The sequence below is a fragment of the Phodopus roborovskii genome, unplaced genomic scaffold (assembly GCF_943737965.1).
Source record: "Phodopus roborovskii unplaced genomic scaffold, PHOROB, whole genome shotgun sequence".
Taxonomy (NCBI): domain Eukaryota; kingdom Metazoa; phylum Chordata; class Mammalia; order Rodentia; family Cricetidae; genus Phodopus; species Phodopus roborovskii.
The window spans coordinates 76,239-91,611 of NW_026125277.1; the positions used below are offsets into that span (position 1 = coordinate 76,239).

The window sequence follows — 15,373 nt, forward strand, 5'->3', positions numbered from 1 at the left end:
CTTCCTTCTTCTTTTTTTTCCCTAAAAGACAGGTTTTCCCTAAAAGACAGGTTTTCTCTGTGTAACTCTGTAGACTAGACTGGCCTCAAACTCACAGAGATCCACCTGCCTCTACTACCCAAGTGTTGGGATTAAATTCATGTGCCACAATGCCCAGCACTTTTTAATAATTTTAAGCATTTATTTTATGTAAAGTCCTCATATAATTTCCTTATGAGGAATTCTTAAACTATACTCTTGTCTTTTTTTGGGGGGGGGTCACTGTTTTTAATCCACAGTTAAGTCTTGAAATGTGGTTTTATATTTAGTTTTGGGAAGCATTTTCATCTTGAGATTCTTTGCAGCTATATTGAAGGAATATCCATTTGAGGCATAGTTATTTGTTTCAGTTGTAGCACGTAAGGCAAAGGTTGAGGGACATTTTGAACTCAGTACTATAAAGTCCATTTAATTTGTAGTCAGAATTCATTAAGTGAACCGAGAAAGAATAGACTCATAGGTAATGGTAGGTGATAGTCTTGATAAATATTCTTCTGAGTGTGATCAGAAGATACGAAAAAGTGAAGAAATTTGGTAGTGGAAGAAAGTTTTGGAGCATATATGTGGAATTAACCACTTTATTCCCCATTAAAACTGGAGGCAGTGCCATTTTTCACAGAAAGAGATAGAGTGAATCAGATGATAGTGGCAACTGAGCATTTATTGTGCCTGTAGACATCTTTCTGCCATATGACTTCCTTGTATAATCTAATCTTTCTAACACAGCCAGGAGGCCAGCAATCATGTCTACCTATTTTCCAGTATGCTGAAATAAGATAGGATTAAATAACTTGCCCAAGATTGGAGAACACACGTTCTCAGAGATCTTGCCACATATATGCTGTTCATGTATCATCTCATTTGGTCCTGGAGACATCCAAGTAAAAAACAGTAAAGATTTTCATATGGGCAAGAAAACTAGAGACTTGGAGATGTTGCTTTCTTAATCATCAAGGGGCAAAGCCAGACTTGAAAGCAGTCTGTGGCCAAGCAAAGACCCTGAAGCAGGAGCACTAGCATGAGTTATGCAGTGAGACCCTATCTCAGAAAATAAAGCAGGGATCCCACTCTGCATTCTTGGGAAGAAGCCATACTAGGCTCTGGGGATATAGGACACAGTGGATGGTGTGTTCAGGTTTGTGTCATCTCCTCAACGTGTATCCCAGTGTTTCAGAAATACCTGCCTTGGTCATGTGTGAAGGTCTTCATAGCTTATATATTATTTTGCATAAATGGTGTATTTAGGTTTAAATTTTTGTTTCTTTAAGTATTTCTAGTGTTTTGAAGCAGGGTCTCATGAGTGTAGGCTAACCTCATGTTCTGTATTACAGAGACAAAGCTAGCCTAGAACTCTAGGTCCTCCTGCCTCCACCTTCCAAATACTGGGATTACAGATGTGTGCCACCATGTCTGACTGTTATGCTGATTAAGAATTTAATATTCTTTTAGAGAATTCAGTTTTTTTGTTTTAAATGTTTATATTTGAGACATTGTCTTGCTGTGTGTAGTGTGGGCTGTCCTGAGGTTCACAGTGTAGCCCAGGCTGTCCTTGAACTCTTACTGATCCTCCTTCCTCAACCTCCCTAGTACTGGAATTATATGTGCTGCATGCTAGACTGAGGATTTGTTTTTATATATTTTTTACATTTTTAATAAACATTTTAAATAATATTTTATAAGGCTGTTAAAGTGTAAGATTTACAGATAAAAATTTATTGAAAATGTTCAGTCTTTTATCTATAGTGAGTCTATTTGTATTTCCCATTAGAACCAGATCAATAGTAACCAACTTCGGAGAGCAGAACAAGAGGTGACCAGTCTGCAGGAGAAGGTACATTCTCTTTCTGTGAAGAACAAAGGATTGCTTACCCAGTTAAGTGAGGCAAAGCGCAGGCAGGCAGAGATTGAATGCAAGGTAAGTGTAATGATGCCTTTCATAGATTTATCATGATTTTGTCTTTTTGAGACAGGCCTTTAATGTATGACCTTGACTATCCTGGAGCTTGCTGTGTAGACTAAACTGACCTCAAAATCTCATTGATTCTATTCTGTTTGCCTCTCATTGCTGGGATCACAGGCTGTACCACATGTAGCTTAAATTTTCAGACAAGGTTAGGTTATCTTGTTCAGAAGGTGAATTGCAGGAAAGACACTTCATTTTTCACCTTAGACTTGATTAAGTTTGTGTCTTATTGTGGTGTTGACTAGTGTGGTTTTCTGATGTTTCTTTGTGATGATCCACCTGGAAATGCAGGTGATTGGAGAGGTTGAAGCAGTTAGTGCTAATATGCTTTCTAGGTGACAGAGAGATAAAGAGGAATGTGTATGTATAGGTAGATTAAGAAAAATGAGTACAATTTCCATTCTTTTAATCATTTGTGTTACATGAAGCTTTTTGTTCAAAGATCACTACAAGTATTTGAAATAAATTGAATTTTTTTTCATGAAAGGAACATGTAATAGCTTTAGCTAATAAGAGGGACAGATGGTGGGCATCAGGTAGAAGACAGGACTACATAAATATGTGTGAGAATAACTAAAGAGATGTGTGTAGTCCGAGTCTTAGAATAGATCACTGGTGGGAAGCTGGGGTGCTGTAAGAGCAGAGTTGCTTTAGTAGTTGCCATGCCCTTCATGTATGCAAGCCTTATTGGTTCTCTGAGAGCACATATAAAGCTGTAATTCCATCAGCTTCCTCTGGTGTCATTACAAACCAAGAGTGAAGCTTGAGTGGTTTATCAGTATCACTAAAATCCAGAGATGAAATTACATCCTAATAAATATTCATGTCTATTAGAATTTAGACTGAAGAAATCTGTAGGCAGTACTGACAATTGTATTAACTCAAGAATTGACCCTTTTAAAAGGTAGAACTGGACTAATTTAAAAACAAAGGGGTACACGATGAGGTTATACCCATATGATTTGCCATACTGTTGTCCTTGTCATCCTTGTGATTTGCTTGTAGTAGAGAACTAAATGTAATCTTTCTCATACGAATGTCAGTTTTCTTTAAACATTTTGATAGCAGTATTTCTGAATTTAATAGTCTTAGCACCTGTTAACAAAATAAAATGTTCTTTTGAAGTGTCTGTTTAACTTGGCCATGAAGATGCTTGTTTTGAATTTTTCTAAGTAATGAATAAAGACTCATACAGTAGAGGACTCGGCAGACTGATATGAGATTTCCACTTAGGTTTTATTTGTTCATTAGTACCTTGTAAAATGTTCCGAGGATACTAACTCTGATGCCCCCTTATGTGTGAGCTCTAAATTGCTTCAGCCCTCTTGGCCACTTTTTGTAGATCCTGGTAGTTAATATTAGTGTACTAATTGTTATTCTAGCACCTAGTAGTTGTCACATATCTCTGTTAGAGTGCAATAATTCAGTAATAACTGTAACTTTTTCAAAGAAGCCGGTCCTTTATATACATAAATTAGATTTGTTTTCTCTAAGTTTTATATGATTAAAGCTTAGGATTTGTTGATGAGTAACCAATAAAGTTCATTTTATTTTTCATTTTTATAAAGTGTCTGAATATTATCTGTATTAACATTATTTTTACTCTATAAATGAGTTTGAATGTTTTCACTTAAAATATTACAAGCCCATAATTCCCAGTTTCATCCAAACACTCTGAATCCCAAAGATTTTTTTTTTTTCATAAATTTCACACAGGTTCATTTGGAGGCAACACCTGATTTGAACTGATAGAAGACCATGTGTAAATTGTTTTTTGTCCTTTTGGGTATGGATGTTTATAGCTGACTGCTTCCTTATAGGTGCTGTCTCAGACACAGCTGAGTAATATTAGTGCAGTTTATGCACCTTAATATTTCATACAATCTGAAAAATCTCAGTTCCAAACTCTGCCGGTTTATCACTATGTTTTATTGGTGCTGTAGAACAAGGAGGAAGTCATGGCTGTGAGACTCCGGGAAGCTGATAGCATAGCCGCTGTGGCTGAACTGCAGCAGCACATTGCTGAGCTTGAAATCCAGGTATGGTGTGGTTCCCTCCCTGTGTACCAGACCTGCTTGCTGTGTGTTGGTATCTGCCTCCTGGTGACTGTGGAGGACAGGGGTTGATGTTGAATGTCTTGCTAGCGAGCCTGCTCCAGGGACACCTTGTCTCCTGCCTCTCTGCCTGCCTGCCACGCTCAGCTGACACTTAACATGGGTGCTGAGGACTTGAACTTGGGACTTCTCACTTGGGTGGTAAATGTTCTACCTACGGAGAAATCTCAGCCCTCAGGTGTGTTTTTATTTATACATAGCATAAAAATGTTTAATAGTTACAACTCTATGATATTAGAGTACTTATGCTGTTGTATGGCCACCAGCACCATACGCTTCCAGACATATTCATGGCACTCACCATTTAGCATCTTACCTCTGTGAATTTGACCCCTCCAGGTACATTCTATTGGGAACCGTGAAACATACGTCCTTTTTGTGACAGGCTGATTTCACTTAGCATGAAGTTTTTAAGGTTCATTCATGTAGTATATGTTGTAATTTCTTTCCCTTTTAAAGTTACCATGTGTCCTTCATTGCATGTGTGTAGGCTATTATTATCCACTCATCATTTAGCTGCCTGGGCTGTTGTGAACAATGCTTCTGTGATCGGAGATGTGTAAATAACTACAAGAATCCCTATGCATCATGTAGAAATACTGCGTCGAACAATAATTCTGGGTAACTTTTTGTGGAAGTACAATGTTATTTCCTGTAAAATGTACCATTTTATATTCCTTCCTTCAGAGCACAAGAATTCTACTTTTTCCATACCTTCACCACTACTAACTGATTTTCAGGAGCTTGGAAGCTTGTTTTAGGTGCTATCACCTCCTTCTTCTGATTGGTGGTTTCCCAGTGGGTAGTAGTACTAGGCATCCCTTTACCTGATACTTAGCATTTATGTATTATCTTTAGAGAAAAGTCCATTCAGGCTTTGTCCACCTTTGAATCTGTTTATTTTCTCAGTGATGAAATGTACAAGGTACTTGTGTGTTCTCAGTAGCAATCCCATGTCAAATGATGTGGTTTATAAATATTTTCTCCTGTGGGTTCTTTCTAAGATTTATTTTTTATTTTATGTATATGGGTATGTGACCTACCTTATATGCACGATGTGTATGTAATGCACACAGAAGCCACAAGAGGGTGTCAGATCGCTACAGGTGGTTGCTAGCCACCACATAGGTTCTGGAAACAGAACTTGGGTCCCTCTGCCAGAGCAACCCTTGCTCCTAACTGCTGAGTTGTCTTTCTGTTACCAAGGTGTAACAGGTCTTTTTGTGCTCCCAAATAATGACATGGAGACTTTTTTATTAATTATGAAAGCTTGGCCTTAGCTAAGGCTTGTTAACTAGCTCTTACAAATTTAATTAACCTATTTATATTAATCTGCAGTTTGTCATGTGGCTTATTACCTCTCCTCAGTAACATACACCCAACTGCTTTTGCATCTGACTGGCAAGTCTCCTGTTGCAGATTCTTTCTCAGAGTGCCTCTCTCTCCAGAAAGCTCACCTATCCTTTCCTGCCTAGCTATTGGCTGTTCAGTTCTTTATTAAACCAATCAGAAGGTGCCTTAGGCAGGTGAGGTAAACAGACTATCTTCACATAGTGTACAAAAAGATTATCTCAGCACCAAAGATAACCCTTTTTCTTTGTTGATAATGTTTTTTGTTGTATAAAAGCTTATTTTTCTGAAGTCCAAAGTCTTAGCACAGAACTTGGTTTTTGCTTTTGTTAACAGTATAATAAGTTCACTTTGAGTAGCACTTCATCATATTTCTGCACTTGTGCTTGTACTTTAAAAACAAAATTTAGATTTTTAAAAGTGAATGTGTGTCAGACATGGTGGCAAATAGTACTCCAATCTCTTGAGGAGGCTAAAGCAGGAGATTGTAGTCAGGCTTTGGCACTATGTATTCTTAAACTTTTCTCTAACTTGCTGTGCCAAATCCTTGGTAATCATTGTACTGTTACTTTGCTATAAGGTTGGATTTCTTAGATTTTAGTATAAGTGAGCACATTGGTTTCTCCATGTCACAAATGACAAGATTTCTTTTTGTTATTTGTTTTTGGTTTTCTAGGCAGCATGTTACTGTGTTGCTTAGACTAGCCTAGAAGTTTATATGGCTCAGGCTGTCCTGTAACCCATGATCCTCTTGCTTCTGATTTCTGAGTACTAGGATTGCAGACTTCAATCACAGCTAGCACAACTCCCATCCTTTTAAAGGCTAAGTAGCATTCCATTGTATACATTGACATCTTTATCCACTCATCTACGTCTGATTTCGACGAAATTAGATGTTTTCCTATTCTATTCTACCCCAAAGCTTTTGTGTGGGTAGAGCTTTCCTTTGCCAGCAGGTGCTCCCAAATCATCAATTAGAAACTTAATATTGATTGTGAACACTCAGCCAGTAACTCAGGCTTGATACTAGCTAGCTCTTACATTTTAAATTAACCATGTTTGTTATCTGTGCTCTGCCACATGGCTCATGGCTTATTACTTCTACACATCCTGCTTCCTCTGTGCCTGTTGGTGTCTCCTCTGACTCCTCCCTTCTTCATCTCAGCATCCTTAATTTGGTTGTCCCATCTATACTTCCTGCCTTGCAACCTGCCAGTCAGTTCTTTATTAACCAATGAGAGTAATATATATTCACAGTTTATGGAGGATTATTCCACAGCACTTCTGTTTCTTTGTATCTTGAGTCTTGATGACTAGACCATTTGTTAGCACATTTTCAGCCTGGAATAACTTCAGGTGTTTCTTTCTTACCATCTATAATGCTTGCCAAACATGCATGTGTAAAGGTGTTCAAGTAACATTGTTTTACACCCTAAGTTACTTCCCTGCCACTGTCTTTACCTGCTGGGTGGACTAGTGCTACAGAAAGCAGAACAAACAAACCTCCTTTTGGCCCTTTTCTAGCATTTCTTTTTCCCCCTACCCATCCTTAGTTCATCTACTGACTGTCTTGTCTGAAGTAGTCAGAATTCTCCCAGCCAGTCTTTTTCCATCCTCCACTGTAGATAACTCTCTAGCAGTTACCAGCACAGCCTTTCTAAAATCTTTTTTTTTTTTTTTTTTTTTTTTTTTTTTTTTGGCGGTGTTTAACTGCCAATCATATCAGAACTCTTTGGCATGAGATCCTTGTCATTTTACTATTCCTCAAACTCAGTTTCCACCTTTATCTCTCACCTATATGCCAAAGTGCTGTTCTGGGGCTTTTGAGTTCTTCCCGGTTGCTGTGCCCTGCTGTATACTGTTGTCTTCCAGGACTGAGGCCTGTGTGCCCTTGATCTGATTTGCTGTTAATTCACTCAGGAAGAATATTTTGAGTAAATTGTTTATTTAATGTAGATTAAGATCCACAGATACTAATTTAATGTATTTATTTATTTACTGTAGATTAAGATTCACAGATAGGCGGCAATTCTAGCACTTTCTAGAGAGTCATGAAGATTAAAAGTTCAAGGCCAGCATGAGCTGCTATATAGAGATATATCTTAAAGGGGTAAAAACCTCCTAAAAAAGATTATTTTTATTTACATATGAAACTCCTTTTTCAGTTATATAATATATTTTAGAACATTCACAGTTGTGGAAATATGTCAAATCAGTTTTAAGTTCCATTGTGGGGGGACTAAGACTCTCTATTTTGTATTTTTCCATCAATTAATGTTTCCAGTTGATGTTATGTAGTCTTGGCTAACCTGAAACTCACAGAGATCTCTTGCCTCTGGTTCTAGAGTGCTGGGATTAAAGGTGTGTATCACCAGGGTTGGCATTTGTTAATTTCTCACAAACTAAATTCTCTCAAATTCTCCATGTAATAAACCTTATTATTATATAACATGCAGTTAAGTTTTGGATTATATAATACATAATCAGTTATTCTTATAATTAAAACCTGCTTTTTAATATAATTATTAAAACTATAATTTTTGTAAACATAGGTAGAGGAAATAGAGGAAGAAATACTTATGTTAATAAATTCTCTGACATTTTATAAAGAGTTTAAAATATATACATATGTGTGTGTATACGCACACACACATACCTATGAGGCTAACATTTATTGAATTTATTTTCAAAGATTCTTAGCCACTGTGGAGCCCTTGAGCCCACCTGAATCTTATTATTTGACATCATGGCATATATAATTGTTTATAATACTGCTCCTACTTTTGAAGGAGCTGTTTTGGTTTAGTTGAATTTGAACTTTCCTGGAACTGTTTTATTGTTGATTGTTTTTCTTTTTTTCTTTCTTTTTCTGCTTTTTTTGAGACAGGGTTTCTCTGTATTGCTTTGGAGCCTGTCCTGGAACTAGCTCTGTAGACCAGGCTGGCCTCTAATTCAGAGATTGGTCTGGCTCTGCCTACCAAGTGCTGGGATTAAAGGCATGTGCTGCCAACTCCCTCCCACCCACCCCCCAGCTCATGGAACTGTTTTTAAAATGTATTACTACCTACATTTCTGAATGATGATTGTTTATTGGTAGCCTAGTCACTATTCTGCCACAGTGTTAATTTGAGAGCAATATATTTTCTGTCTATAAAAATCAAATGTTAAGCTGGGCGTTGGTTGTGCATGACTTTAATCCCAGGATTTGGAAGGCAGAGATAGGAAGAGGATCTCTGTGAGTTCAAGGCCAGCCTGGTCTACAGAACAAGTTCTAGGACAGGCTCCAAAGCCTGTCTGGAAACCCTCCCCTCCCCCCAAAAAAATCCGATGTTGAATTCTAAAATGGCATCTGGTTTAAGAAATCAGTGTATCATGTATGTCATTTTAATCTTTGGGCAGTCATTATGTAGTTATGTCACTTCATTCAAGTCTCTTGTTACTTCCTCAGATAAAGCTCTTTTATGTATTTGGTTTTTTAGTGCTAAGGGTTCACCCCAGGGCCATGTGCATTCTATACAGTCAGTCTGTCATGAAGTTACAGTGGTCTAAGCTCTGAGTTTTCCATTATGCCCCTCCCGCTTGTGTTTCTCCCACCTTAGCCTCCCAAGCAGGTGGGCTGACATGTGTGCAGCAGCAAGTCTGGGCCTAACCTTTTCTCTAAATAACAGGTTTTGTGCATGAGTATTTTGGTTCTGTGTGTAGACATACACTGCATGTCTGATGATGCCCTGGGACTAGAGTTAAGGGAGGCTGAGACCCATCTGATTGAGTTCTAGGCACTGAGTGCAACCAGTTCTGCAAAATATTAAGTGCTTTGAACTGCTGAGCCCTCTCTTCAGCCCTCAGCACTCTTATGGATTACTGTGTTTTAAGTTGCTTTGTCTTTTAAACCATTAATTATTATAGGTTTAAGTTATATTTATTCTTATTAGATACATACAACCACAGCTGAATTATGTTTATGGAGTACTGTGTAAAGTTTCCATATGTGTATGCTTTGTATATTGTTAAATCAGGTTAAACACATCTATTTTTCTGAGACGTTTATTTGTTCATTTTGAGATAGGCTCTCAAAAACCCCATGTCAGGCAGCCCAATCCTTGGTGGGTTTTTTTGTTTTTGTTTTTGTTTTTTTTTTCCCTGTTTAAGTGTTTGTGTGTCTATGTGTGCATGCCAGTGCCAGCAGAACAGAGGGAGGTGTTTGATTCCTTGAGCTAAACAAGTTAATTTCTGTAAAGTGTAATGCCCAGTTTCAGTGTTTTGTGTCTGGATTTATTGTACTTGGAAGTAGAATTCATACTGGCAGCTTTAACTATTCTAGCACACCAATAACAAAAGTACTAGTAGCTCATACTGCTGGGCACAGTACATGTTCACCAGTGTTCTTGACTCCTTAGTATATTCTGTAGTTTAATCTTCATAGCAACCATATAAGACAGGAATTGCTAATATCTTTATAGTTGAAGAATCTCAATATATAAAAGATTTTAAAGTGAATTGATATTTATAAGGGAACCCACACTTAGTTCTTGTAAGTTAAAAAATTATTATTATTTTTTTTTAGTATTAGAACATACTTTTAGGGCAGTTAAAATTTTTTTCATAGTAGATTGACTGTTTCCTGTAATAACTCCTTCAATTATGATTGCTTACTACTTAAAGTTTTCCTGTTTCTTCCCCCTATCAGGACAGTTGTTGTAGCTCTTGTCTTTTTCCTCTGGCATACATTGTGCTTAAGCTGCAGTGCCCCACAGTCTTCCTGCTTCACTCAGGGTTTCTCTAATCTCTGGCCATCTCGGTCATCAGTGTATTAAACTTGCTGTGAGCGTAACAGTTTATTTTTGAAATACCAGGTTTGATCTTAAATGTTGATTCCATTTAAAAGTGGTACATGTGAAAACAGGTTAAGTTATGAATTTAAGTGGGGTATTGGCTTCAGTTCAGCCAAGATTATGGAGTGTTTATGATGTGCCTGTCAGTATTCAAATCACTATCTGGATTAGCAAACAGGATACAAAAATTTCTCTTCCTTTAGCTTAATGTAGACAAAAAACTTAGATGAATAGAAAGAGTGAATCACACAGTATGAAGTTTAGAAGATAAATGCCATATGAAAAAGAAGATATTGAGAATATGACTAGGGTAGGTTCACTAGAAAGGACATTAAATACGGAAGGATTTAAAGTAATGTATGCAGGACTCAAGAGCTTAGTGTTAAACACTTGCTGCTTTTCCAGAGGACCCAAGTTCAGTCTCTTGACACCTCTGACCTTCATGGGCACCTGCACTTACCTGCAGACACACACACACACACACACACACACACATACACACACACACACACACACTTAAATATAATAAGAAACAAAGTAAGATGTGTAGATTTGGTCAGAGCATTCACAGGGTAAGGATGAGGGCCTATCCTGAGTAAGGAGGCTGTGTGAGTAGTCTCTAGGGGAGTAGGGTGGGGAGAAAGAGGAAGTCTGAGAAACAAATAGGACCTGTTACATGGAACCTAAGAACTTTGGCTTTTCTCTGAGTAATGTGGAAAGTCAATAAAGGATTTGAGTGTATGAGGGATCAACCAGATAACATTTAGCCTAATAAGATGCTTAACCCAAACCTCATTCAGAATTAGCTTGTGAGTGTGCACAGTCATTAAATTGGTGGGAAATGGTCAGAAACCAACATTCCTCTTGTTACTGGTCTCTTTACTACACTCTGTTGATCCAAATGTTGCCTGAACTCTGTTTCTACATTAACACTATACAGAACTATCTTTACTTTTCAAGTAGTGGGACAAATCATAGAAAAGTTCATTTTAGCTCAGTTAGTTGAGGAATAGGTCATTAAAAAAGAAGCATGTTGGTTTATCAAAAAACAAAACAAAAGAAAACACCCCCTTAAAAACAGTATACTAAGTGAGCCTTTAAGTTTGTATTGCTTTGTTACAGATAATGGAAACTATTCATTTAAAACAAGATGGTTCTACTCAGATCCAGCCTAGGTCCTTTTCCTGGTATTTTGTAGCATTTACCCACTTTTGCTAGTTTGCCCAACAGATAACCTCTAGGGATGCCTCAGATGGGCAATACCCCAACCACTGAGGGCTTAGAAAACGCCCACTCAGAATTCTGTTCTGACAGTGAATGTGGGATCTGGGTTTAAATCAGTGTGCCTAGAGCAGTGTGCACTTTTGACAGAGATGGAAAGGAAGTGATAAGGTCTTTACTATCACCTTTAAAATATTAATGCTTTTAATTGTGTGTGATTACAATGATGATACTGAACAATGGAATTTACCATAAAGCTTTGTAATTGATATTTCCAACTTCCTAAATTAATAGCTGCACTGCAAGTGATAAATGCTGTGTCTTAGCTTTGTTTGCTAAGATTCCATCTGACCCTCAAAGTATATTTACTTATTGTTTCCATTTTGAACAACTTAATTAAACAATAAAATATTTGTCTTTCAGAACTTTTTTATTTTGGGCATTTTAAAACTTGGAAATAGCTTGTTTGTAACTATGTCACAACAAAGAAAGCCGGGTTTAGGGACTATTCATCTTTGTTTGCTATTTAGTTATTAGGGTTTGCATATGACACAGGATCCTCTTCCTGCAGACAGATTCCATTGTGTACATTCTGCAGACACTTGGCTAATATAGCTCAAAGCCATGAAAAAAAACACTCAAAGTCTGAGGAACTGTCACAGCCAAAGGAGACTAGGGACATAACTAAATATATCACAGTGACAGGTAGACTGTTCAAAGACTGTTCAAAATTTGTGTCTATGACTTTAAATTACAGGAAACTGTTTTGAAGATTCATCAGTTGTACATGAGATTAGTGTGATTTGTTTTTAGATGTTTCAAATGAGTCACCTTGAAGTCATGGAGAGGCTACCGCTTACCACATTTACTGTTCTGATTAATTTTTTCTTGAGGCTGAGTTATAAATCAGTAATAACTTATTAAAGTTTAGTGGTTATTCATGACGTTTCAGTATTACTCGGTTCATTTGACGGGGTGCTACTTGTCAACTGTCTTATAGTCAGTTCATGTGCAGCTACAGTGCATAAAACCGTTTACTTTAATAGATGAATTGAAAATAACATATTAGAACTTCAAACTTCCATCCATGTTGTAAGCAGAGCTGGGGCCTCTCCTGACTGTTGAACCTAGTTTCATAATGTAGCCATTAAAGTGTTATTTAAAATAGTAAAGCGACAGCTTTTGAAAGTGCTCTGTGGCTGAGTTTGGTTTTCACCGGAGAGAGAGCGTGGCTGCACCCTCCTCTTTTGCTGAGCTTTTTATCTGCAGCTGTAATATAAAATACCTTTAAAATGGAAGCTCTACACTTGCATTTGAGACTAAGTAACCTGCATTGTGTCATGACCCTGCTAATACCACAGACCTTCTGTAGTACTACTCCCAGAGAAAACCCACATCCTATGTATAACCTTAGATTTATTTTGAAATCTTTATGAAAAGAACATGGGGAGATTACTAATTGTTTCTGTTACTTCCTTTAGGGCTATGATGTTTACTTGTAAGGAGTGTTTTTCATTTTAATTAATATAACTAAAATGTCAAGGTATATTATGCAATTATTTCAAATTCTAAAAGTAATGCATGATATTTTAATAACTATGTTCCAGGTGAATAATTTGATTGTATGTCAGACATTTGATGAAAGCTCAGAAAGCAGAAAGCCAGTGGGGTGACCAGTGCATACATGTAATCTAGAAACCATTGGCTGGTATGCTAGTAAACCACTGCAAGTTTACACTCTGATGCTTCTGTTGTTTTGTTTTTTGTTTTGTTTTGAGACATGCTTTCTTTGTGTAACTGTCCTGACTGTCCTGGAACTCACTCTGTAGACCAGGCTGGCCTTGAACTCACTCTGAAACACCTGCCTCTGCCTCCCAAGTGCTGGGATTAAAGGAATGTGTGCCACCACCACTAGGCTTTTTTTTTTTTTTTTTTTTTTTTTTTTTTTTTTCCTTTTCAAATGTGCATTGGTGTTTTGGATAACCTGGAACTGGAATTACAGGCAGCTATGAGTCTGGTAATTGAACCTGAGTCATCTGGAAGAGCAGACAGTGCCCTTGATTGCTGAGTCATCTCTCCAGCCTTCTTTTTTCCTTTTGAGACTTGATTTTTGCGTGCCCAGGCTGGTTTTGGACTCAAGATCCTTCTGCCTCATCCTGATTGCTGAATTCAGGCTTGTGCTACCGTGATAGTCTCCAAACATTGTTTTGTTTGTTTGTTTGTTTTGTTTGTTTTTTAAGACAGGATTTCTCTGGGTAGCTTTTGAGCCTCTCCTAGCACTCACTATGTAGTTCATGCTGGCCTTGAACTCACAGAGATCTGTGCCACTGCCTCCTGAGTGCTGGGATTAAAGGCATGAGGCACCACCACCTGGCTTGTTTATACTTTTTTGGTTTAGATTTCTTTTGTTCTTTTTAAAAACTTATTTACTTATTTATTGTGCATGGGTGTGTGTTAATGTGGGTGTGTGCATACCACAACATGCATGTGGAGAACATGTAACAACTTTGTAGAGTCAATCTTTCCTGCTACCACGCTCAAACCCAGGCTTTCACTGCAAACACTTTCACTCGCTGAGCATTTTGCAAGCCTTTTGCTTTCTTTATGTGAATTCTTTTTTTAAAAAGAGTTACTTATCTATTATGTATGCAGTGTTCTGCCTGTACATAAGAAGAGGGTACCAGAGCTTATTACAGATGCTTGTGAACCACCCTGTGTTTGCTGGGAATTGAACCTGGTTCCTCTGGAAGAGCAGCCAGTGCTCTTAACCTGTGAGCCGTCTCTCCAGCCCTTTTTGTGAATTCTTAATGTAGATGCATAGATACAAAATTAGTTTTAACACAATGTTTTTATTTTTATTTTTTGGTGTGTGTGATGCCTAGATATTAAATTACTTTTAACACCATAATTTTGTTTTATTTTTATAGTTTGTATTTGTATGTACATGTGTTAGAAATTGAATCAAGTTACTATGTTTTTAACAATTGGTAATCTTACCCTTCAGGAGAATGGTTAGAGTTCAGAATTTTCTGGAGGTTTTTTTTTTTTTTTTAAATCTTTTAGGTAGAAAAAATAGTATAAGACATATTAAATTGAGACAGTATGTTACCATTTAATGTGTTAAATGTACTGCAAATGTTTCATGAGCATGTATGTTAAATATATGCATACATACTTGATACATTTAAAAGTGAGCGCACTTGGGGGCCTATGGAAATGGCTCACTAGTAAAAGCATCTCCCACTCTTCCAAAGTACTGGGGTTTGATTCCCAGCACCTTCATTGGGCATCTCTCTACCTGAACTAAAGCTCCAGGAGGTCTAGCACCTTTTTCTGGCTTTTGTGGCTAATAGCACACATGAACATATTTAAAATATATATATAAATATGTACATTTGTATATATAATATATATACTAATATATATGCTTAAATAAATTCACATGTGATATTCATTTTATAAATACAGTGAGTTTGCCCTAAAATTAATTTGAAATGTTTACAGTCAACTCCATTAAAAATGTTGCAATATTGCCTCTTAGGGAAATAGAAAGCTTGTTGTTAAAGAATAGAGCCTAGGATGTCTCTTTTACTGTGTATGAGTGATCTGATTGCTGTAACTTTTAAATACTTATGTATTTAAGTTACTTTAAGATAATCATTGTTAGAAAGAATTATGATCTCCAAATAAAAGGAAAAGCAACAAAGGAAACTGTTAACAGCAAAACTGCCATACTCCATCTCTTATCTGAAAGTCCTTGGGTTGTTTGGTTTCTGCCTATTTCTCTGGTACTTCCTTACCACATTCACTGTCACAAGTTAGGTCCATCAATGTCTGCCTTCTTTTTCCTCTGT

At 37.1% G+C, this 15,373-nt stretch overlaps 1 protein-coding gene across 1 annotated transcript in view; it reads left to right on the forward strand.

Annotated features, from left to right (window-relative positions):
* LOC127229351 (EVI5-like protein) overlaps positions 1 to 15,373 on the forward strand; it is a 106,390-nt gene that overhangs the window by 62,219 nt on the left and 28,798 nt on the right. Inside the window, 2 exon segments of the mRNA XM_051194468.1 lie at positions 1,808 to 1,954; positions 3,946 to 4,041. Of these exon segments, the coding sequence (XP_051050425.1) occupies positions 1,808 to 1,954; positions 3,946 to 4,041 (243 nt within the window).